Genomic DNA, 23,321 nt, shown 5'->3' on the forward strand with positions numbered 1-23,321 from the left:
TATGTGTACCAATGGTCACACACACCCCTCCCCCCCTCACTACACCCCGTCGGCTATTCACGGTATATTCACACCACTGTGACTTGTGTGGCCTACACATGCGCAGCGCCGCGCGCCGCCCCGTCAGCCCCGTCAGCTGACTATGACTAGTGTGTGACTGCGTGAAAACTTGCATCTCCGCAGTGGGCAACGTTCATTATTGGGGGAACGTCGAAGCGAGAGTATTCACGTTGCTTCCCATCGAACGTTAGCGCACCGTTCACGAGAGAGTGAGAGAGATCACTCGAGCTTGTTTCGATAATTCCTTTTCACACGGGTACGTAGATAAGAGATACTCTTAAAAGGACTGCTCCAGATTGCTCGCGTTTTTTCGAGGGGGCACCTTGTTTTCGCGTGGGGTACGAAACGTATTACGCATTTCGTTGTGTTCTTTGTTGCGTCATGCCGTCGTCGGTCGTCGCGCCGCGCCGCGAGTAACGTCACGATCGCGCGGTGCACGAGCCGCTTTTGAGAAAGGAAGAGAGATAACGTGCGTTGATCGTTATTTCGCGATTCGCAAACGATCGAGCGAGCTCGCGAGTTCAATCGTAATCTCGATAACTTCGAGTCGCTTCTTTCGTACCCGTTGCTCACTTGCTCACAATCGGTACGTAGTGAGTAGCTAATTATTGAGTGTTCTAAATACTGAAGATTCAATCTTTTATTTATTTATTTATTTTTAATTAGAAGATTCAAGTTTTACTTTTAATAAAATGTTATAGCAATAAATAGATTCCTTAAGAATTTAGTTAAAATAAAATACAATTATGTAATAATATATAATTTATGTATTCAAAAACGCAGTTAAAGTCAAATTTCTGGTATAACTTGGGACACTCGATGATTTGGCTATTATTTACTCATCTAGTCGTGGCATTGTTATTTGCCTCTCTGATTTCTTCGGAACGATATCGCATAGCCAAAAGCGTTGGTGTTATCATCAGATGGCACTGTTATAGACAATAAATGATTTTATAAACTGGTAGACTTGATTTATATATAAATATACATATACACACGCATTAACACATATACGCATCTTGGACATGTAGATATACACAATAGATATTTATGTATTCAACTTTTATCATCTATTTCAGCAAAGATGTTGTTCTTTGGAGTATTGTCCATTCTTTTCCTGACTGTTTCTGCGGAAAACTGTTACAACGACGTTGAGACTTTCTGCAGCACCAGCCCTAAAAGTACGTGGATAAAATAGTTGAAAAAATATTAACATTACCTTTCGGATGGCTATTTTTGCTCAATTATCATATCCAATTGTATCGTTTGTTTAATTTTCCAATCTCAATTTGCCATTTTTAATACATGTATGCAAATTTAATCGACTTTTTGATGAAAGCGCGAAATCTTGAAAAAAATGTATTTTAATCCTTTGTTTCAGGTAATGGATTAATACCACACTGTAATGCTAAATATGGACATATTGACGATCTTGAGATTAACTTACGAGAGTTTGCGATCGCTAATATTGAAAAAAGTTTTGAATTTCTTCTGATGTCTACGCATTTCGGAAACTATGAGGCTAATCGAGAAGGGTTTAAGGGATTGTACCGTCAACTCTCAGACAAATTGTGGCAAGATGCGATAGATTTGATCAAATATATCACACAGCGTGGTGGCTCGATGGACATAAATCAGCTTCCACATGAAAACGCTACGGAAACTGTGAGTACTGCACGTTTATTTCTCAGCCGGCCACATTCTCCTACAAAATCAAGTCACATTGATCAATGTTATTTTATTCGTAGGCAAAAGACAGTAGCAACGAGCGCGGCAAAGTAGTGGAACTGACTGAATTGAATAGTCTGGCTAAAGCACTCGAGAGTCAGAAGCAACTTGCCAACGAAGCGTTACGCATTCACTCGCTAACGCAGCATCACACCAAAAACGATGCGGCTGTTGCTCATTATATCGAGGAACATTTCATGGAATCGTTGTCCGAACGTGTGAGACAGCTAGCAGGTTATTCAAATGACCTTAAGAACATGCTAAAAGATACAGATGACGCATCTCTTTCTGTATTCCTGTTTGACGAATACCTTCAGAAAACCTTGTAATAAGCTATCCACAACAACTTGGAATACATACATATACGTTAATTATATTATTATTATTATTTTTGTCTTTATCTATCTTCAATCGATGTTACATCTTTTATATGTAAAATACAAGAAATAAATGCATATAGAAATTTATTATATTCTGTGACATGTAATGTATGTACGTAATACATTCAACATCCAACACATCTACATATACATACTTCTTTTCAATTCTCTTTATCGATTACAATATCCGTAGGCCTATTTTGTAAAACCTTTTTAATTCGATATGTTTAATCGCACTTGTAACAAAGCAAAATATATTATGTCGAATTTTCTATGGATCTGTTTTTTTTTTCACAGGCATGTCTCGTTGCGTATCGCTCTTGATACAAAGTACAGGCACAGCGGACGTACACTTTTCACAATTCTGATTTATAATTATACATATTTAAAAAATACAATGTTCAAAATTAGGTGACATTTTAATGTATGACACGATCCAAGTATATAAAAAAATTAATATAACGGCATCTCTATAGAACGTGCTACAATTGGGAAGACTGATGGATTGATTGTAAATAGCTATATAAAGCTAACGCGCACATGTGTATAATTATCGAGGAAGACTTTCCCTATCGAAGATGTCCACGATAGAATAATACTTTAAATAGTCGCTAACTACGTAATTGGAACAAATATTGATATCTGATTTAATTGAGCATTACTCATTGTTTCTACAATACAGATAGAATACCGCGATTGAACATACATTTAATAAAATCTTTCAATTAATGACGTCTGAATTTTTGACTAGAGAGGATAAAAGAATACAATTATTAATTTTCCATTGAGATAGAGATAGAGTGTGTGTGTGTGTGTGTGTGTGTAAGCGCGCACACAAATATAATTTCTTTGTGTACATAAATTTATGCTTCAATTTTAGATGTGATACATGCATGTACACGCTCGCGTGCGCGCACGTACGCATAGCTGTTGATTGTAAGCAACATATAACGTTACTTTGTTAACTATTATTGCCTGCTACATTTATTTTATCAACACAGAAGCAGGCATACTATAACCTGTATTATATATGTATATAACGCGGTAAGTTTGTCTTAAATGCGTTTCAAAGAAGGCTTATATGCTATACAGGGTGTTCATTAATGATTGTCCCCACGTTATAGGAACACGTATTTGTTATTTCTAATATAATAATATGTTAGAAATACATATCTGTCGGTAAATCATGCTCCTATGGTAAAAAGTGGGTTCAACCATTAATGAACACCCTGTACATCTTTTCTATAGTTTTTGTTAAATGCAATTACATCTGTGTAACGCACATGCCAATTATAAGGCCGGTATTCATAGTCGATTCTTATATTTAAGATCATCTTAAGTAACGTCTTAAGATGCTCGGCCATAGTATACTTTTGTGCTATTTATTAAATTTCTCTTGTTTTATTTATAGATATTTACTTCAATGCATACAAACTATTTTTTAAATTTAAAAAACTGTATTAACCATTTTTTAATTAATTATTCTAAATTTTAATTCTTCCCTTTTTCAGTCAGAGAATATTTATTTAAATTATTTATCTTTCTTTTATATTGCAATTATAGAAATACTTCCAATAAATTGTTGCAGCTATATATAATACAAATTGTTGCAATGTGTGTGTGTGTGTGTGTGTGTGTAATATATAATTTGTCAAAAATTAACATAAATATATACTTTTCTAACAATATGTAATCTGATCTATGTTACTTTTATGAAATTATGCACTATTGCAATACACGTTCCATTTAACTAATAACTTGTATATAATCTGAAATAAACAGATAACATTAGTATATTTGCATAAACGCAGAGATATATGTATATACATATACAACACAATTATCCAAGCTAAATACTTACTCTCCATCTCATACGCTAATTTTACTAGTTTACAATTTTAATATTCTATAACACAGATTTAATCTTTGTTGATTTATTTTATGCATTATGTACCTATATATAAAAAAAATTTTTATTAAAGTGAGACTACATTATAAAAATTTTAGATATCAATATAATGTGAATAATTTGAATGCAATTTCTCATTACCGATAAAGTTGTAACATTAATGTGTACTAATAAGGAAGCAAGCTCAAGATCTTCGCTATACATGTTTTTTAATGGAACACTCCTATATCCTGTTCTTAAACAGCGTACCTGCACAAAATGAGAATCAAATTAGAAACAGAGATCCTAAATAAGAGAAAATGTCCCCTAAATAATATTAAACATAAATGTTTTTAAGTAATGATTAAATACTCACTGGATAAGTAGCTTGTCCTATGAAATTGCTATCGCCAAACATATCTTCGTCTTGTACCAAAAATCGTATAAGAGCAAAATATGGATTGAATGTCTCAAATTCACAGGTTTCATTCCACATTGGATTAAATCCATTATCCTCTAATGTAAGAGTTGATATTTATAATGCTGTTTAATGAAATTGTAATTTTTGTAACTGTAATGTAGATACTTACGTATCGTCCTTGTTGTTAATTTTGTTCCAGAATCAAAATCTGCGCCTATAATTTCGATTTCGACAGATGGACTAACAGTGCCTCTTCCTGATCTCAATAAATGCCTCGCTCCAATAATTTTTAAGCTAATCTTGAGCGATTCAACTCCATACAATGTATTTTTGTCATATGGATTAAAGTCATGTCTGAACATGAATTCTGGTTTCAATAAATAGCCACAATTGCCATTCTCCTTAAATTTAGCCTGATTTAATTGCATTGATTTGTCTCCAGTCTGATAGTTCAAAGCTACCATTTGACAACCAGAATTCCACATTGGTACAGGATTATAATTAGATGAATCAATGCGTTGCCCTTTTGGATAAACTCTACTAAATTGAATCTATGAAGAAAAATGATTTGATAAACATTTATTCTGATTTATATTCTAATATATTCACATACAGATATGTGTGCGTGCGTGCGCTCGCGTAAATACATTAAAATGTTAAAATATACAAATACACAGAAAGAGAGAAAGGGGGGAGGGGAAGAAAAGGAAAGGGGGAAGAGAAAAGGAAAGGGGGAGGAAAAGGAAGGGGGAGGAGGGGAAGGGGGGGAGGAAAGGGGAGGGTCTCACTACTAAGGTACTTTGTACATTACCTGATGATATTTTATAAAAAATTTATTTTCTTGTTGACACATTAATTTTTCAGCCTTTGTTTCAGGAAAACTACTCATTTCATTGAACGTAAACCCCTTAGCTTTTATTCGTTCTATGTTAAATGCAACTGATCTACAATATACTATAAGATTAGACATTTCCTTGGCTATTCTCCATGCCCTTTCCATTTCCTTGTGTTGACTTTCCTAACAAAACAAGAAAAAAAAAAGAAAAAAAAACGCACAATTTGCTTTTTATATAAAATTAAACATTTAATTTTAAACATATAAAAGAAATTAAATATTTACCCTAACACTTGCATTTTGTGCAGTCTCTTTAATACTTGACATCCATTCTAATGCAGTATCTTTCGAAGGTGTTGCAATTTCAAATACTGAACACATACTAGGATTTTGTATTCTTAAAATCCATTCCAAACCTGGTCTTTCCCCAACTGTTAATTCTACTACAGCACCCATTATATCCAATGAACCTTTTTGCAAACTACCAAGCATCATAGAATCCGCTGACTAAAAAAATATTCTTTATTTAGATGTGATACATAATTTACTCGTAATAATTATAGAACACGCATACGCGTATGTTTTACAATTGTAACTTTTTTTGACTATTACTATCATATGTATAAATATAAAACTCAAAACTTACATCTCCTTGAGTTTCTTGTTGATCAATTTGTTCCACGTAATTAGCAGGAAACCAATGTTGTTTTTTACCACCATAATCCCCTCTCCACCATCCTCCACTTTGGGGATTAACGTTAGTAATTATAGCATGCTTGACTAATGTCAATTCGTCGTCTCTTCTAGCTTTATAATCATAAATAGCTTTAACGGTAACCTTTAAAGTAATTTGATAGATCAATACATCTATGGTTAATATATTTACTTAGTGTATGTATGTATGTGTGTACACGCACGCACGCACGCACGCACGCACGCACGCACGCACGCACGCACGCACGCACGCACGCACGCACGCACGCACGCACGCACGCACGCACGCACGCACGCACGCACGCACGCACGCACGCACGCACGCACGCACGCACGCACGCACGCACGCACGCACGCACGCACGCACGCACGCACGCACGCACGCACGCACGCACGCACGCACGCACGCACGCACGCACGCACGCACGCACGCACGCACGCACGCACGCACGCACGCACGCACGCACGCACGCACGCACGCACGCACACACAGCATTTCAACATATAAGTTATAAAAATGAGTTAATATGAATTTAATTGTTATATCTCTGCATGATCTCAAAAAAGCTTACTTTTGATGTAAAACTTGTAGGATCCATATAACCAGGGATGCCATAAACAGATCCATCATCATTATCCTAAATATAAAGGAAAAGAAAAAAAAGTATTCTTCTTCTAATTTTTAGATAATTACGTATTTTATATGAATTTGAAGAAAAATACAAAAGCAAATACATACCAACCCCATTCTTCTGATAATATCTTGATTAACAGGGTGACTTAATTTGATATTTTTGAATAACGGATGTCGTTCGTAATAATTGACTAATTCAACTAAACTCTCAAATTCTACAGTTCCAGTAGTATACAGCCTTCCTTCAAGTTTTATTTTACAGTGCTTTATCTTCTTTTCTGCTCTATGATAGAATACATAAATTTATATATATATATATATATATATATATATATATATATATATATATATATAATAAGAGATAAATTAAGTATTTGTTTATACAATCTATACAGAGAGCTATACTAAAAAAAAAACTTTAAAGAAACATACCTAAATGAAATCGCATAGCAATTACTTTCTCTTTCACTAGGTCTTACTAAAAATGCACCATTTGTAGGTATACGCTTTAACATCTCTTCTGCCGCGATTCGAGTACATTCGGGATGCCACCATTCTTTTTCTTCATGTTTGTTTGGTTGAGGCACTGGTTCTTGTAATGTGATTAAAAATTCCTGTACATCAAAGACATACAATTATATACTGTGGTATAATCTTGTTTCAAAAATATTTTTGCTGTATCTCTCGATTCAGGAAATATCAAATATTTTCTTACAACATAGTTTTTTTGTGTACTCACTTGGCTTCTAAGTGGATGATTACGATAATGAGTAATTAAACTGTACAGGCTGTCAAAACAATTGGTATCAATGAGATAATACTGTGTTTGACCCATTTCTTGTTTCAGTTTAATACGACAATGGTTCACCTTTCCTTTACGCCAAAACGATAAACAATAATCACCTACAAATGTAACACATTGTCGTACTAGAAAAGTACCATCTCCAAGATAGGAATAGTGTCGTAATAATTCTTCAGCCTCCACTCGTCCCCTTGCTAATTTTCCATGAAACCATTTCTCTCCAAAGTGTAACTCGTCGTTTGGCGCGCCCTTTTAAAATGACAATAAGTATTATTTAAATATAACGCGTTAAATAAAAAATGAACACACATAAATAACACATAATACATTTATATCTATCATAAATCATAATTGATTCATCATAAATTAACTGATTATTTTCTCTCTCTCTCTCGTATTAACATTGTACTTGGTATATAAAATGTGCATACATCCATTGATCTCCGAACGCCGCTTTCTTCATCTTCATCATGTTCGGTTTCCTGTGCTCTTGAAAATGTGTCTGTATAAAATAACTTTTGTTGTGTCAATACAAAAAAGTGAGGATTCCATTCTCTATCAATAGGATCTTCGAGATAAAGAATCCCATTTTTCACAGTATTTCTAAGGTCCATCTCTTGTCTGCTTTCGTCATTACGAACAAGAAATGAGGCTTCGTCAACACCCTCTGGAAGTTTCTTGTGTTTTAACAAAATTTTTCTACGTAATGCGTACGGCGAAGGTAGGCAAGTTTCATTCTTGTCAACAGGTTGGACTAACAACATGTCACCAAATACCTCTTGCATAGTCATTGCCATTTTACGTTGTTGAGGTAAAGTACAATTATCTTCGATAGATAAAATAACAGGATATCTAGGAGAGAATAAAGCATGTCATTAAAAAATAATATCTATGTAGACATAATCCGTTTGTTTTCAGACTTACTCAGATGTAGCAAAAGCATGCTCCTTGATAGTCTTGATAACGTCCAAAAATTTAATTTTAGTGGTAAGTGTGTGTCCATGAAATATAAATGGCATTCCATCTGGACCATCCCAACAATCGAGCTCTATACATCTGCATCCTGCTCTTAGTGCACGCACATACGCCTGACAGCTGCTTTCACTGCTAATCTGATCCCCCATCAAGTACCTAGAAAATTACGCCCTGTAGTCCAGGTTGTTACAGCATATGTGTCCATTTTTATTACTTTATAACACGGTTGTTCCATCTTTTGGTAAGCATCAAGTAAATTTAACTGTTAGGTAAACCTATGCATTTGCATAGGTTTACCTAACAGTTAAATTTACTTGATACTTATCAAAAGGTGGAACAACCGGGCCCAAGAATTACATACGTGTTATGCGATGACGATATCCAATAGTATGCAAGGGGCCGATTCATATCTTGAGAAACTTGATTAAATTTTTGATTCCATATGTCGTTGTGTTTAGAAAATAAAAAGTCTATAAATTCTGAGAAAGTCAAATATGGTTCTTGTATGTCCCTTTGAGAATCTTGTAAATAATCTCTAATGAAACGTGATACTTCTAATTCATTATTCCCCAAACTGTCTTGCTGCTCAGTTATTAAAAAATTCTGGAATTCTTGAAGCGTAACAGTCTGTCCATTTTTAGAATAATTTAACAATTTATGCCAATCTGCAAGATTCTATAAAAAAATACACCAATTATACATTAAGAAAACGAGCAAATGAGTTTAGCGCAATTTGTGCAGAGCGCAAAATATACGAAACTTTTATTCTTGTCAGAAGTGTATTTCCACATCAATTATAATTACAATTCATAGATAAATGCTGGCGGCACACAGAAAAAAATTTCTCATACGAGAATATTTACTTACATTTTGATCAAACATCAGTTTATGATATAAAATGACAAAATCATCAAAACCAAGTTCATTTCGATTTCTCGTGTCTACTTCCTGGAACAATTCTCTAAGTCTATTTGTAGCAATTTTGCAGTTAACCCGAGGCAAAAATGCTTTCACATCTTTCAACGTGACCCTGTCAGCCAATAATAAAAAATATGAAAATACTATAGGATATACGATTGATATAGAAATAACGTTACATAAATACATGATACACTTTGACTGATGTCAAACAAAAATTGCAATTATATTTTAGTATAGAGATATATAAAAGGTATAATAAATTGTTGAAAAAGAAACGTACGTTTCACGAGAATTTTCCATCGCATAAAATTCTTTTCTTAGCCATCTTTCAACTTGTAATGGATATGGTGCATTAATAGTATCTTGTACCAAGTGACGCAACCCTTTGACCCACAGTTCACATTCTTTTTCACTAAGAGCTAAGAGATAAATACCGAGTATGTAAGAAATCTGTAGAAACAATTACCAACACTTGATTCGATAGATTTGTATAACACTTACCAGATATGGAAAGAGTTTTCAGTCTAAATTCTGATCCATAGTATATCACAAAACATCTTAAATTTTCAATTCTTTTAGCATCTTCAGGCCATTTTTCAAAGTCTTTAGATTGTTTTCCTATCCTTACTTCTTTCACCTCTCTTATTTCCACTATAAATAAATATAATATCTAACATTAATATAATTCATATAATTAATGTAATTCAAATATGCACAAACAGCTGCAACTCCTGATACATTTTTAATTTATCGCACAATCAATCATATTATGCAGCTTTTACAAAGCAAAGTTACAGATACAATTGTATGGAGGGTACAAATTTGTATATCATGTACAAAATGGGATTGTAGGCAGGATCTTACCTGAACCATCGAAAGGTCTAGAAGTCGCACTCCTTGACCAAACGATCTGCCTAGTTTCCCTTCTTATCATAAGAGTTTTCTTTTCTGGTCGTTTTCTTGGAAAAAATTTTGTCACTACGGTACCTCTCTCAAGTTGACTAATAATCTGTTCCATTTCAGGAATAATTCCATTCATTTTGGAAGTTGTTTGCGCTGCTGCAATAAATAATATACAACATGAAATAAACCGATATAAACTTGGTTAAATCTCACTTGTAACTTTCAAATGATTTGTATCAAGTTGACAAATAAAAATGTGTTTGATAAAATACATTTTAGTTGAAAACAAAAATAATATCTGTGAAGGTATTTGCACTTAAAACAGGTATATATTAAATGACGGGATAACTTGTCACAGAATAAAGTACATAAGACTTAATTGTACAGAAAGTTGTGACGCAAATCGCACAGATCGTTATTAGTGATAGGAGGTAACATCTTTTGTCTTGTAAAATAATTACATAGGACAGCATCCGATTTATTATGAAACATTTTAATTCTTGTATGCACCTTATAAACTGGTATATCTATTTTGCGACTACATAAACGGAGTCGAGGTATACCGGTGTGCGGTGTGTTAATTTATAAATCTTGATTTATAATCCGACCGTTTTACGTTTACGTGCACGTCGCGCTACGACCTACGGATACGGGACCTACGTAGACCTACGTGCCTACGATGCTCGCGAGAAAAATGAAAAAAATCTTATATATTCGCATTTCCGATGAGTTTTTTGTCTTGTCGCGTCTCGCGTGACGCGTCGCGTCAGTCGAAATAACAGTTGGTAACCTAACCTCTATGAGAAAATAAACATAACCTAGCCGACGTATAAAGATTGTATTTTGCAATAGAACATGAACATATCCATGGCGTATAGTATAAACAAATGTTGGTTGTAACAACGTGGCGCGTGACGGCCCTAACAGCGAATACACATGCGTGCAGCGGTCAATTATTTGCGTGTATATATTTTCATCATTTTCAAATGTGCCTGATGCTCATTTCTTTCGCTTTTTCGAAAGTACCAGCTTTAAAGTTTTAAAACATTTATTGATAATGGTCTTTGTCAACAGCAAACATTGACAGTGGTTATCGCGCCATATTGTAAATTCTTTTCGATAACGTAACAATCGCGACAATTTCCATTCATCTTTATCACGATGCTTACGTGATACTTATCTATCTGCGAAACGACACCCTCTCTGTAGTTGATCAGTTGATCCGGTTGTGCGGTTGATCGCCGTGCGACAGCGATAACAATTATATATTGTACTGCTTTCACTTATCATATGTAGGTATATCGCGTTTCGGCAATTCGCGCTTACATGAATTGGAGACTTCCGATTATTCCCTGCGTGCGTGGGTGAAACACGACGGCGCGACGCGGCGTACTATTCGACGTACGAAATTACATTCAAGGATCAACCATCAACGTACGGATTGGTTAACGCATAAGGCGGCGCATCGTTGCCGCATTTGTCAATCTTCGATTCAGTGACTTCCCAATTGCAGTAGAATGTGCCCATTGAACTATACTCTAACTGGAATGAGCACTGCCATATAACGTCCGTAAGCGGAAAACGTGATAGAAATAGCATGATGCGAGGGGCCACCTCTCTTTTTCTAAGCGTTCTCTGCGCATGCGTTAGCATTTACCTTACATTCTTACTCAAAAGTTAAATTTCTTCTTTGTTTTCATGTTGATACAGCATGTAACGGAATTCGTGGAAACGAGGAAGAAATTAACTTTTACTTAAAAAGTTACTTAAATACTTAAAAAAATATAATACAATTTTGCTTTTGTTTTATTTATGTATGTCATTCAAGTCGCTCGTTTATCTATTCTCATGTGCCGGTACTGCAAAGCTATCTAACGTGACTGTAATGACAAAGAAAGGTGGCTCTTCGAAATGGCTCTCTCTCGTCACGTTTTCTGGCGGCTAGTGCCCATTCCAGTTAGAGTATAGTTCAATGAATGTGCCTCTCTGATCTTCTACTTCTTCTTTTAGTGGTCTATGGATATCTGACTTCTGCTAAAGTTCACAGTACCACGCATTACAATCGACATCATTGAACTATACTCTAACTGGAATGGGCACTAGCCGCCAGGGGGTCGATTTCTGTATCTTTGTCGACTTTTCTCACTTCTCGTATTTTCATCTCACATGAAAAAATACGCGCGATTGGCTATGAGCATAGTGAAAATGCGATATTCCTATGCTCACGTGAGTGAAAATCACAAATGCGAGTGCGAGCAATGCACAGTGGGACAGAATCCCGAAAAAGTGGCAGAAATTCCGTCTAAAGTTAATTTTGTTTGAAATTGTGAAATTATATACTAATATAAAGATTTTGGAGTCGCAGATTTCGCATTTGATATTACAATTTCGAAATTTCAAATGGCAGATCCAATATGGCAACATAAAATAATAATTATAATCTAACAACTCCTACCTTACCGAAAGTAGTGTATTGTCAGGAAAGAATAATCTAATATTGAATATTAAAATTGAATGCATTCCCTCCTCATCATATCCGGGCTTGGGACCGGCACGTCAGTAGTGGCTGAGTTACTTATGCTATGTACATTTATTTACAGTATTGCGCTAATATATATTTATGTACAACCTATCCTAATGGAACTTATTAAATTATTTTGTAAATTATTTGTATTTTTTTAATTATTACTGTTTTATTTTTATTTTTTCAATTAATTTTTATATTTGTTATTTTTTTGTTTTTTTAATTTTTTAATTATTACTTTTTTATTTTTACTTTTTGAACTATTATATTAATATTTTATTACTTTTATTAATTTTGTTAATATTAGAGTTTTACTCCTCAACTTGTTCATCCGACAACACAACTTCATCCAAGGATGAGAATATTTCTGGAAGTTCAGTTAAATTTTCTTCTTCCTCTTCGTCATATTCTGTATTTACATTTGTATTTATTTTGGGTACAATAAGTAAATCTCGGACTTCTGTGGGAAGTTGTAATATTTTATTTTTTCGAATTCGCAAATTAAGACTAGAAGAAGATACAATAGGATCCGATGTGTCCATTAATCTACAAAACATGTCATGTAAATTTACTGTACGATTGTTTTTTCTACAATGCTCATTCCTATATGCTTTGTAATGCTTATTTCGGGCTTCAGAAGCTTCCTCGCCAAGCATTCCCACTGGCAATATGCTATTTTCAATTATCTGAGCACCATAAATAAGAACTTTATGGAGAGATGATGGCATAGGATACCATGAGTAGTGAGATACGTAAATTTTAGCCGTATCAAGGCACAGTTTGTTAAAAAGAACGCTATTTATCGGAAACTTACAAGACAAGGCAATTAAAATATTTTTTAAATTAAAAACAAAAGTATAGTCTAGTCCAAGACATTCAGAAAACAGTTTTGGATCTTCAAATGCCCTGCGAGCAGTGTTACCATCATTGCTCGTACCACTTCCTCCTGCTTTTGGCTTATCTACTTTTAATCCTAATTTATTCCAAAGAATCGTTTGGATCTCTTTTTTTCGTCTCGCATATTCATCTTTAAGATCTTGTCCTCTCATCTGCCATACTTTAACGTTAAGTCTGTACGAAATATGCAGACAGCACTCTAAAAATCGAATCCAGCAATGCAAAGGACTAATTCCGTACTGCAGTGACTTTGGATTGGGTAGAAAGATTTCTGTTTCACATTTAATGTTTGCAAGATCATTAAATTGCTTTGGCGTTGCTTGACAAATGGAGCAAGATTGCATGGACTTCGTACCTGTTATTATATTGAAAACTTTACCATCTATTAAAGTTGTTCAAAAAGTACCGCTCCTTCGGAAGGTAACAGGATGGCAATAAAGTGCGCGCTAGGGCCAAGCGTCCCTACGCGCATCTCTTGGGCTATGTATTACTACGCGCGCGTGGCGCTGTTGTCACGAGGGCAGCAGCGTCTTGCGTCATTCGGTTTTTCGTCTACGATCGGGGGAGACGCACGTGCTTCTGGTCTGCTGAAAAAAGAGTGAGTTGCTGCGCAGCGGCTTTACGCGATTGTTCAAGTTAGAGTTTCTAATACAGTCGGGTGCTTTTAGCACATGTACGACCGAGGCACGGTTACCTAGAGAAAGTAAGAACTCGAGTAGACAGTCGGGTGCTGTTAGCACATTTGCAATCGTGGCTTCCTCTCTCTCTCTCTCTCTCTTTGAGACACGCACGTACTACGTACGCACAGAAAAATCTAGAGGCTGCTAGCCTGTCGGTTGGGGCTCTCAGCCTATTGCAAGGAACTGCAAATCTCTCCCTTATAGCAGCGTCAAGAGGATCACGGACGACGAGATAGAGTGAGGCGAACTTCCGACAACCGTGCAATCCGAAGATCTCACTGCGGCTTGCCGGAACTACCAATCCCTGCCCCCACCGAGTGCAACAGACCGTCCAACACAGCTAACTACTACCTCTTTTTTTTGATTCATTATATTCTCTTTAGTTGTCATATCATTTTAATAAGAGTTTATTACTGTCGTTACTTACTTACTAAAATACATTTAATGTGAAAGACACGTGATTCTCTCCCATCGCTTTGTTTGCCTTCCGCACTCTTTGTACAGTCCTGTTACCATAACCTTTCTTCCCCCCTCTGTTTCTTTCGCCCCCTCTTTCCCTATCCCTTTTCTCGAATAGTTTTCCGAGCAAAAATACCGTTCAGCGTATAATCAAAACATTTTGGTCCTTCGAGCCGGATATATTATTTCAGATTTATTATTTCGGACATATTAGCTTGGAGATTATTTCGGATATATTAATTCGGCGGTGAACGAAGGAGAGAATCATGAGGTTAACTCACGTCGAGCATCATGTTGAGCAGCAGCTCGTGCTTATGAAAACCATAGGGCAATCCTATGAAAATCTTGTGAAGAATGGCATGGAAAGTGTAACTTCTCAAAGAATCAACGTACGCCTCTCGGCGCTCAAGGATAATTGGGACAAGTTCTGTGTAAAACATGATGCCATTACATTGGCTGTTAAACAGTTGAATGACAACGATAGGGAGAGTATAATGAGGCATTCCTATTTTAAAGATAATTTATTTTCCGTCGTAAACGAAAGTTATTTAGAGTCTGTAGAACGGTTCAATTCTGCTTTGGATTCACAATCGGAATATGGAAGCATTCCGGGAACGTCCTCTTCAAGGCACGTTTCGGAATCAACTTCCGAGATCGTCGCGTTTATTAATCGATCGCAACTTCCCCGCTATGACATTCCCAAGTTTAATGGAAATCACGCGGACTGGCTCTATTTCAAAGATCTCTTTACTAGTTTAGTCATAAACAATTCCTCACTAACTAACATCGAAAGATTACAATACTTGAAGACTAGTTTAACAGGATCGGCATATAATCTATTGAAAAACACTATGCTTACGGGCGGTAATTTCTCTAACGATTGGAAAGCTCTCGTGTCGTTTTACGAAGACAAAAGGATGTTAGTCAATTCCGCGAGAACGTCATTATTCAGTCTAAAGCCGATGACGAAGTCGACAGCGGGAGAAATGGAGAAATTGTTTACTGGCGTTATGGAGACATATCGAACCTTAGACACGTTGGGAAGACCAATTCATCATTGGGATGATATTCTAATTTTTATGGTCATACAGCGACTCGACTCTGATACCGTAAACATGTGGGATCTACATCGGGGTCCCTCTAACGAACTTCCGACATGGAAACAGTTTGAAGAGTTCTTCCGAAATCGACTTATGAATCTGAAGGGTCATGAAACGCGAAAGGGAAAGTTCGTTTCTCAGTTAAATCCAAGTAGTGTCAAATCTCATTACCAAGGCAAAAACAAGACCGTTAAATCGTGTTCGTTCTGTTCCGAAAATCATTGGTCCGCCAGTTGCCCGCAATATGTCTCCAAAACTGTACAACAACGCGTAGTACTTGTCCAGAAACATAACCTATGCTTCAACTGTCTCGGCCCGCATCGGGCATCAGCATGTCGTATAACTACACGTTGTAGAAAGTGTGCTGGAAAGCATCACACCACGCTTCATCGTAGCAATTTGGAAAGCACAAAGTCTAATAGCAATTCGGCGAAATTGGCAACAGGAAAACCTAACGAACCGACTACAACTAAGCCTGACAACACGGAGACAACTACCGGCTCTCAGGTTTTACATTCTGCACTTGGAAATGAAGTCAAAACGCCATATGTTCTACTGGCAACCGCTCTGGTTACTATCACATCCGAACACGGAAATTCTTCACACGCACGAATTTTGATTGACCAAGGCTCGGAGGTGTCGTTAATTACGGAACGATTAGTACAGCGTCTACGGCTACCACGTACTCGTTCTCACATTCCACTGATTGGAATAGGAGGTGTCGCGTCTAACCGAACTAAAGGCATGACCTCCTTTAGCATAAAACCTCATTTTAAGTCTTCCTTCCAGTGTTCAATAGCCGCGCATATTTTACCAAAGCTCACGTCGACAATTCCATCGGTCTCCTTGAAGAATCACGGCTGGTCACATTTGGACGGGATCCAGTTGGCGGATCCGAATTATTTAGCACCCGGTTCAATTGATGTTATTCTAGGAGCCGACGTCTTCGGTCAAATCATTCAAAACGGTATACGAAAGGGATCGAATAACGCTCCAATGGCTCAGGCTACAAAACTTGGATGGATTATTTCCGGACCAACGAGTTCTCAATCAACACCTGGCGGTTCTCAAAGTTTTCACGTATCACTCGAAAGTGATCTATTCGGCCTAATGCGTAGATTCTGGGAACTTGATGAAATCGCTCCTTTCAAGACTTCATCTCGGTCCACCGACGAACAGGCTTGTGAAGAACATTTTAAGTCTACTCATTCTCGAACGGAACATGGTCGCTATGTAGTGAGATTACCCCTCAAGGAGCCTGTCAATAAACTGGGGGATTCCAAGGCCAAAGCCGTTCGATTGATCAAGAAGTTGTCATGCAAATTTTCTTCCAATTCCGAGTTTTCGCGGTTGTATGCAGATTTCATCGACGAGTACGAAAAACTGAATCACATGAAGATTGTTCCGAAAGATACGACTGACCCTCCGATAACTTACTATCTTCCTCATCACGGAGTTTTAAGGGAGCATAGTCTTACTACGCGATTACGTGTGGTTTTTAACGGATCGAGTCCAACAACATCCGGACATTCACTTAACGACTTATTACACACTGGAGCTAAACTTCAAACTGATCTGTTCGACGTGTTAATATGGTTTAGACTATTTCGCTATGTGTTTTCTACGGACATAGAGAAAATGTTCAGGCAGATTAACGTACAGGAGGATGACTGGGATCTCCAACGGATTCTCTGGATTGACAACGAAGGTCATTTACGCACATACCACCTCACTACCGTAACGTATGGCTTGGCTTGTGCTCCTTTCTTAGCCCTGCGTACCTTGCAACAGTTGATAGAAGATGAAGGGACAAAGTTCCCGCTTGCTGTTCCGTCGTTAAGCAAAGGAAGGTATGTCGATGACATCTTTGGAGGTGCGGATACTCTTGAACAAGCTCAAGAAATTGTAAGGCAATTAAATCAACTGTGCATGGCGGGCGGCTTCAAATTACAAAAATGGGTGAGCAATGATTCGAGCATGCTCTCTTCTGTCTCCACAGATAAACAAAATAACTCTAAATTCATAGAACATAAGGAGAACTTAGTCGTCTACACGTTGGGACTTGGCTGGCAACCATCCACAGATACCTTTATTTTTAAATATACTCTTCCAGCAGAAGGTGTGATCACGAAACGATCTACCTTGTCTACTATAGCAAAACTGTTTGACCCCCTAGGGTTTCTATCTCCGATCACCATTACTGGCAAACTCCTAATTCAAGAATTATGGACGATAAAATTAGGTTGGGATGACCCTTTGCCAGACCACGTTGCTAGTAAATGGATTACATTTATCGGATCTCTTCAGGATACGCCAAAATTCACGCTCCCACGATGGATAGGGTGTTCTAACGATCGCCAAGTTGAGATTCATGGGTTTTGTGATGCGTCACAGCAAGCCATGGCAGCTGTTGTGTACCTACGGACATCGTGCGAGGAAGAGGCAGTAAACATCAGATTTGTGGCCTCGAAAACCAAGGTCGCTCCATTAAAGCGATTGACAGTCCCCCGATTAGAGTTATCAGGTGCAGTCTTATTAACCAAACTGGTCTCCCATCTGTTACACGTATTGGAATGGAAGAATCTACGCATAATACTGTGGACCGACTCATCTATCACACATACGTGGCTGAACAGCCATCCCTCTCGATGGAAGGATTTTGTCTATAACAGAGTTTGTCACATCCAAGAAACAATACCTCAGGCCGAGTGGAGGTTTGTGCCAGGTACGGACAACCCGGCCGATTTTGCTACACGAGGTCTAACAACCTCACAGCTGTCGGAGCTTTCAAGTTGGTGGTGTGGGCCTTCATGGCTCTCCCAACCTTCGTCAGCCTGGCCAAGACTCCCTACGGAAAAGCCCATACGAGAAAACCTTGAAGAAAGACCTACGAAGGTTCTTTCAGTTAACACCAAGAATTATACGCCATGGGATCTAATCAATCGATATTCCAGCCTTGTGAAGTTGTACCGAATTACGGCCACTTGTCAACGAGCAGTCTCTCGTTTCAAAAGGTGTACCGCCATGTCAACTTTCGGTCCTCTAACTACGCAAGAGTTAGTGGACGCTAAATTCTACTGGGTCAAGGAAATCCAAAGGGCTTCATTTCAGGGTGATCTACAGCTGCTCTCCAAGGGGCGACCTATTTCAAAGTCAAGTCCGCTTGTCCGTCTCACACCATTTCTAGATGCCAAGGGACTTCTGCGAGTCGGAGGTCGTCTTCAATTCTCTTCTCTTTCTCAAGATGAAAAGCATCCCCTAATCTTACCAAGGGAATCAACTTTGACGTCACTCATTATTCGAGATGCTCACTTGAGGACCTTGCATGGAGGCACACAGATCACTTTATCTCTTTTACGAAGCGAGTATTGGATTATAGGAGGAAGAGCTCCTGTCCGATCTCTCATCATCAAATGTGTTAAGTGTGCCCGCTACAGACAGACAAGGGCAAAGCAGTTGATGGGTCAACTACCCGCTACCCGAGTCTCGCCCAATCGTCCTTTCGAACATACGGGCATTGACTATGCAGGACCATTCGTGACGAAAACGTGGAAAGGGAAGAACGCACGCACGTATAAATCTTACATCGCGGTATTTGTCTGCTTCTCGACTTCTGCAGTGCACTTAGAATTGGTTACGGATTACACTGCGGAGGCTTTCATCGCCGCGTATAAGCGTTTTACGTCAAGAAGAGGAATTTGCGTCACGCTTTCAAGCGATTGCGGCACTACGCTCAAAGGATCAGACGCGGAATTACGAAGATTATTCTCGCAATCCACGGAGGAGTCAACCAAACTCGCCACGCTACTTGCAAATGACGGGACGCAGTGGAAGTTTAACCCTCCTTCCGCTCCGCACTTCGGAGGGAAGTGGGAAGCGGGGGTTAAATCGGTCAAATACCACCTTCGTAGAGTTATAGGGGATACTCTCCTAACTTATGAAGAAATGACTACCCTACTTTCACAGGTGGAATCCGTTCTCAACTCCAGGCCTTTGTGCCCTCTCACTGACGACCCTGACGATCTAAACGCACTTACACCTGGGCACTTCTTGCTGGGTAGTGCTCCAGTTATTGTTCCGGAACCTTCCCTGGACACGGTTAAGTTAAGTCGATTATCGCGATGGCAACTAGTTCGGCAGAAGCTTGAGTCGTTTTGGTCACAATGGTCTAAGGAGTGTCTTCAACGCTATCTTTCGGTATACAAATGGAACAGAGTGAATAAATCCCTCGAGAAAGGGACTTTAGTTCTGGTAGTTTATGATCGGTACCCGCCTTCAAAATGGCCATTGGGGCGCATTATCCAAACACACCCGGGTAAGGACGGTCATACTCGAGTTGTCACGATACAAACTCAAACTTCAGTCCTAACACGACCCATTGCAAAAGTTTGTCCCCTTCCGATCGAGCAAGACACATTGTGACATATTCGTTAATGCTCATTAACGAAGGCGGGCGGTATGTTCAAAAAGTACCGCTCCTTCGGAAGGTAACAGGATGGCAATAAGGTGCGCGCTAGGGCCAAGCGTCCCTACGCGCATCTCTTGGGCTATGTATTACTACGCGCGCGTGGCGCTGTTGTCACGAGGGCAGCAGCGTCTTGCGTCATTCGGTTTTTTGTCTACGATCGGGGGAGACGCACGTGTTTCTGGTCTGCTGAAAAAAGAGTGAGTTGCTGCGCAGCGGCTTTACGCGATTGTTCAAGTTAGAGTTTCTAATACAGTTGGGTGCTTTTAGCACATGTACGACCGAGGCACGGTTACCTAGAGAAAGTAAGAACTCGAGTAGACAGTCGGGTGCTGTTAGCACATTTGCAATCGTGGCTTCCTCTCTCTCTCTCTCTCTTTTCGAGACACGCACGTACTACGTACGCACAGAAAAATCTAGAGGCTGCTAGCCTGTCGGTTGGGGCTCTCAGCCTATTGCAAGGAACTGCAAATCTCTCCCTTATAGCAGCGTCAAGAGGATCACGGACGACGAGATAGAGTGAGGCGAACTTCCGACAACCGTGCAATCCGAAGATCTCACTGCGGCTTGCCGGAACTACCAATCCCTGCCCCCACCGAGTGCAACAGACCGTCCAACACAGCTAACTACTACCTCTTTTTTTGATTCATTATATTCTCTTTAGTTGTCATATCATTTTAATAAGAGTTTATTACTGTCGTTACTTACTTACTAAAATACATTTAATGTGAAAGACACGTGATTCTCTCCCATCGCTTTGTTTGCCTTCCGCACTCTTTGTACAGTCCTGTTACCATAACCTTTCTTCCCCCCTCTGTTTCTTTCGCCCCCTCTTTCCCTATCCCTTTTCTCGAATAGTTTTCCGAGCAAAAATACCGTTCAGCGTATAATCAAAACAAAAGTCATGAACAATGAAAAATGAATTCTAATTTTTAAATTGTTTAACATGATTTCCAATGCTTCCAGTTTATCAATTTGATTTTCAATACATTGCTTTTGATTCAAGATAAGATCTTTTGATTCGGCGCAATATTGAATATTAATAGGGCGGCAAAATCTTGCAGATTGTGAAGCTCTATTATTCCACAATATAATGTTTGACGAAGTTGATAGGCGTAACGGTATAAGCGTAGTAGCGAAAAGATTTTCATCGTTAATATTGCTCATGCTCATATCTGAATACCGTTGTTTATACGCCGAATGCCCAGAACTTCCATCAAATCCCCATGAACAAATTAAAACAGCTTCAAGTTCTGTCGTCTTACTATTTTCCATGCTCTTAATGATTACATCTTGTTGTAGTTTTATAATTCTTTCTACCGTGTGGTTTAATAGAAGTTGCAAAGGAACTTCTGCCACAGTATCTGTGATTTTAAAAACTTCTATTGGCGGTCTACATTCCGCCTTTGCAGCTACAATTGCAGCATATGCTGGAAAAATATCCGCCCCTCTTGCTTTTACAGTTAAACGCATACTAATGTAATCGTCTTTGGACATATTTCGATCTAGTAAGTAGATCAATCCTTCTAGAGGAGTCATCTTAATGATTACTGGTCTTGGCTCACAAATTATTTGTTGTGCATTTTCAGGATTTTTCAAAACTTTATTTACTACTGCAACTATATTTTTTTGTCCTGAAATCCTTGCTGCATGACGGCATGCCATTATGAGTTTCAGTGGGTCGTTGTTATGTTTCTTACTAATAGTTGCCACTTCTAGCCTTCTTGATCGATCAGACTTCTCCTGAAATGGAATAGATGGCCGACCAGCAACTGTGTAAGAAGCAGCATTTTGCATTGAAATGTTAGGAATAATAAAACCAGAGTCCAGCCATTTTTTATGTTTTGACTCATACTTTGTTTTTATTCTCTTCACGCCATTCCATTTCTCCTTATGCTTGCTACTGAGTGCAGATACATATGTTCTCAATTGCCGCAGTTCATTATCCTTAATATTAGAAATATGCATTCCTAGCTTAGACAAAACGTAACTTACAGCCGCTGAAATCCTATCGTCAATACCAGGTTTCATGAAAAATTGTTCAATAATTTCTCGCTTGGTAAATAATAAAGTCGACATGGCTGATTATTAAATTGTGATTACTTTTAAAACCTGATATTCGAAAATAAATCCAATTCCAAATGTATATTCAATAAGATACGCTCACTCACGAAAATATATACATGTATATCGCGTGAATGTACAGTATTCCAAATGAAACAACACTTATATACAATTTTGCTGACATTTCTACTGCGAGAAAGTATTGCGCGCCTTAACCGCCTGGCGGTTGCTTGACGCACTGTCAAGCAAGCGCCAGGCGGCTTACAGTACGTTCGGTCGAGTAGAACAGTTATTTTGCCGAAGTAGCAAAAAGTAGCAGGTTTTTTTTGAAGGGACATAATATGAGAACGTACCGGTGTAAAGAAAATTCCATTAGGAAGCGGTATCTCCGATTATAATCAATCGATAGCAAGTTTTGACTTGCAAAAATGTAAAAATATTCAACTTAATCGATACAAAATTTTAATTTATATAATATTAAATGATTATTAATAATTAAAAACATTCATAAATATATACCAAAAAATAATAAATAATAAAACTTAAGAAATATGTTGTGAATTTTATAATTTATAGCATTTTAATAATATATGTTGTTCACTTAATTTAAGACTTATTCTTATATTCAAAACTCTGCCAAAATAAAAGTATTCGACCAAATGTTATAAAATTTAAATCCAGCATATTTCGATACATTGAGATGACAATGATAAATATATTTTACTGCAATTCTAAAATCGACTTTTTGCCACTTTTTCGGGATTCTGTCCCACTGTGCAATGGTAGAAAACTTCACATAACCTTTAAAAAACGGTGCGTCGCCTCTGAGTTAATCTCCAATAATCTCAAAGTCCCTCCTGTTGACGATTGA

General features: G+C 37.8%; 3 protein-coding genes across 10 annotated transcripts; 2 read left to right on the forward strand and 1 right to left on the reverse strand.

Annotated features, from left to right (window-relative positions):
• The first annotated feature begins 77 nt into the window (after positions 1 to 77).
• Positions 78 to 2,260, forward strand: LOC105196426 (ferritin heavy polypeptide-like 17). 2 transcript variants are annotated; one of them, XM_011162362.3, is made up of 4 exons: positions 78 to 316; positions 1,140 to 1,241; positions 1,442 to 1,725; positions 1,809 to 2,260. In XM_011162362.3, exons 2-4 carry the CDS (start codon positions 1,145 to 1,147, stop codon positions 2,115 to 2,117), a joined length of 690 nt encoding a protein of 229 aa, XP_011160664.1. In that variant the 5' UTR covers positions 78 to 316; positions 1,140 to 1,144; the 3' UTR covers positions 2,118 to 2,260. The 2 variants fall into 2 exon arrangements, with proteins under 2 accessions (XP_011160664.1, XP_011160666.1); XM_011162364.3 differs by lacking the exon at positions 78 to 316 and adding an exon at positions 474 to 646.
• On the reverse strand, positions 2,240 to 11,833 carry LOC105196430 (1-phosphatidylinositol 4,5-bisphosphate phosphodiesterase gamma-1). Of its 7 annotated transcripts, none has more exons than XM_039450300.1 (20): positions 11,588 to 11,833; positions 10,223 to 10,417; positions 9,860 to 10,009; positions 9,639 to 9,777; positions 9,305 to 9,467; positions 8,799 to 9,112; positions 8,387 to 8,593; positions 7,894 to 8,314; positions 7,400 to 7,711; positions 7,093 to 7,274; positions 6,766 to 6,943; positions 6,599 to 6,664; positions 5,959 to 6,150; positions 5,598 to 5,819; positions 5,289 to 5,495; positions 4,647 to 5,028; positions 4,433 to 4,572; positions 4,219 to 4,326; positions 4,030 to 4,122; positions 2,240 to 3,937 (listed from the first exon to the last, which is right to left on the reverse strand). In XM_039450300.1, exons 2-19 carry the CDS (start codon positions 10,395 to 10,397, stop codon positions 4,108 to 4,110), a joined length of 3,573 nt encoding a protein of 1,190 aa, XP_039306234.1. In that variant the 5' UTR covers positions 10,398 to 10,417; positions 11,588 to 11,833; the 3' UTR covers positions 2,240 to 3,937; positions 4,030 to 4,107. The 7 variants fall into 7 exon arrangements, with proteins under 7 accessions (XP_039306234.1, XP_039306232.1, XP_039306231.1 ...); XM_039450298.1 differs by having other exon boundaries at positions 10,223 to 10,414; positions 11,431 to 11,833; XM_039450297.1 differs by having other exon boundaries at positions 11,431 to 11,833.
• Positions 11,834 to 15,087: 3,254 nt separating this feature from the next.
• LOC120358020 lies at positions 15,088 to 20,343 on the forward strand. The gene has a single exon (XM_039450425.1). The coding sequence runs from the start codon at positions 15,088 to 15,090 to the stop codon at positions 20,341 to 20,343; it is 5,256 nt and encodes a 1,751-aa protein (XP_039306359.1).
• Positions 20,344 to 23,321: the final 2,978 nt, after the last annotated feature.

Source organism: Solenopsis invicta, chromosome 6 (genome assembly GCF_016802725.1).
Source record: "Solenopsis invicta isolate M01_SB chromosome 6, UNIL_Sinv_3.0, whole genome shotgun sequence".
Lineage (NCBI taxonomy): Eukaryota > Metazoa > Arthropoda > Insecta > Hymenoptera > Formicidae > Solenopsis > Solenopsis invicta.

Coding starts and splice junctions, on each gene's coding strand:
- LOC105196426 (XM_011162362.3), top strand. CDS start 1,145: ATGTTGTTCTTTGGAGTATTGTCCATTCTTTTCCTGACTGTTTCTGCG. Junction 1,242..1,441: donor CTGCAGCACCAGCCCTAAAA/GTACGTGGATAA, acceptor CCTTTGTTTCAG/GTAATGGATTAATACCACAC. Junction 1,726..1,808: donor ATGAAAACGCTACGGAAACT/GTGAGTACTGCA, acceptor TTTTATTCGTAG/GCAAAAGACAGTAGCAACGA.
- LOC105196430 (XM_039450300.1), bottom strand. CDS start 10,397: ATGAATGGAATTATTCCTGAAATGGAACAGATTATTAGTCAACTTGAG. Junction 6,944..7,092: donor TGCTATGCGATTTCATTTAG/GTATGTTTCTTT, acceptor ATTCTATCATAG/AGCAGAAAAGAAGATAAAGC. Junction 6,665..6,765: donor TTATCAGAAGAATGGGGTTG/GTATGTATTTGC, acceptor CTTTATATTTAG/GATAATGATGATGGATCTGT.
- LOC120358020 (XM_039450425.1), top strand. CDS start 15,088: ATGAGGTTAACTCACGTCGAGCATCATGTTGAGCAGCAGCTCGTGCTT.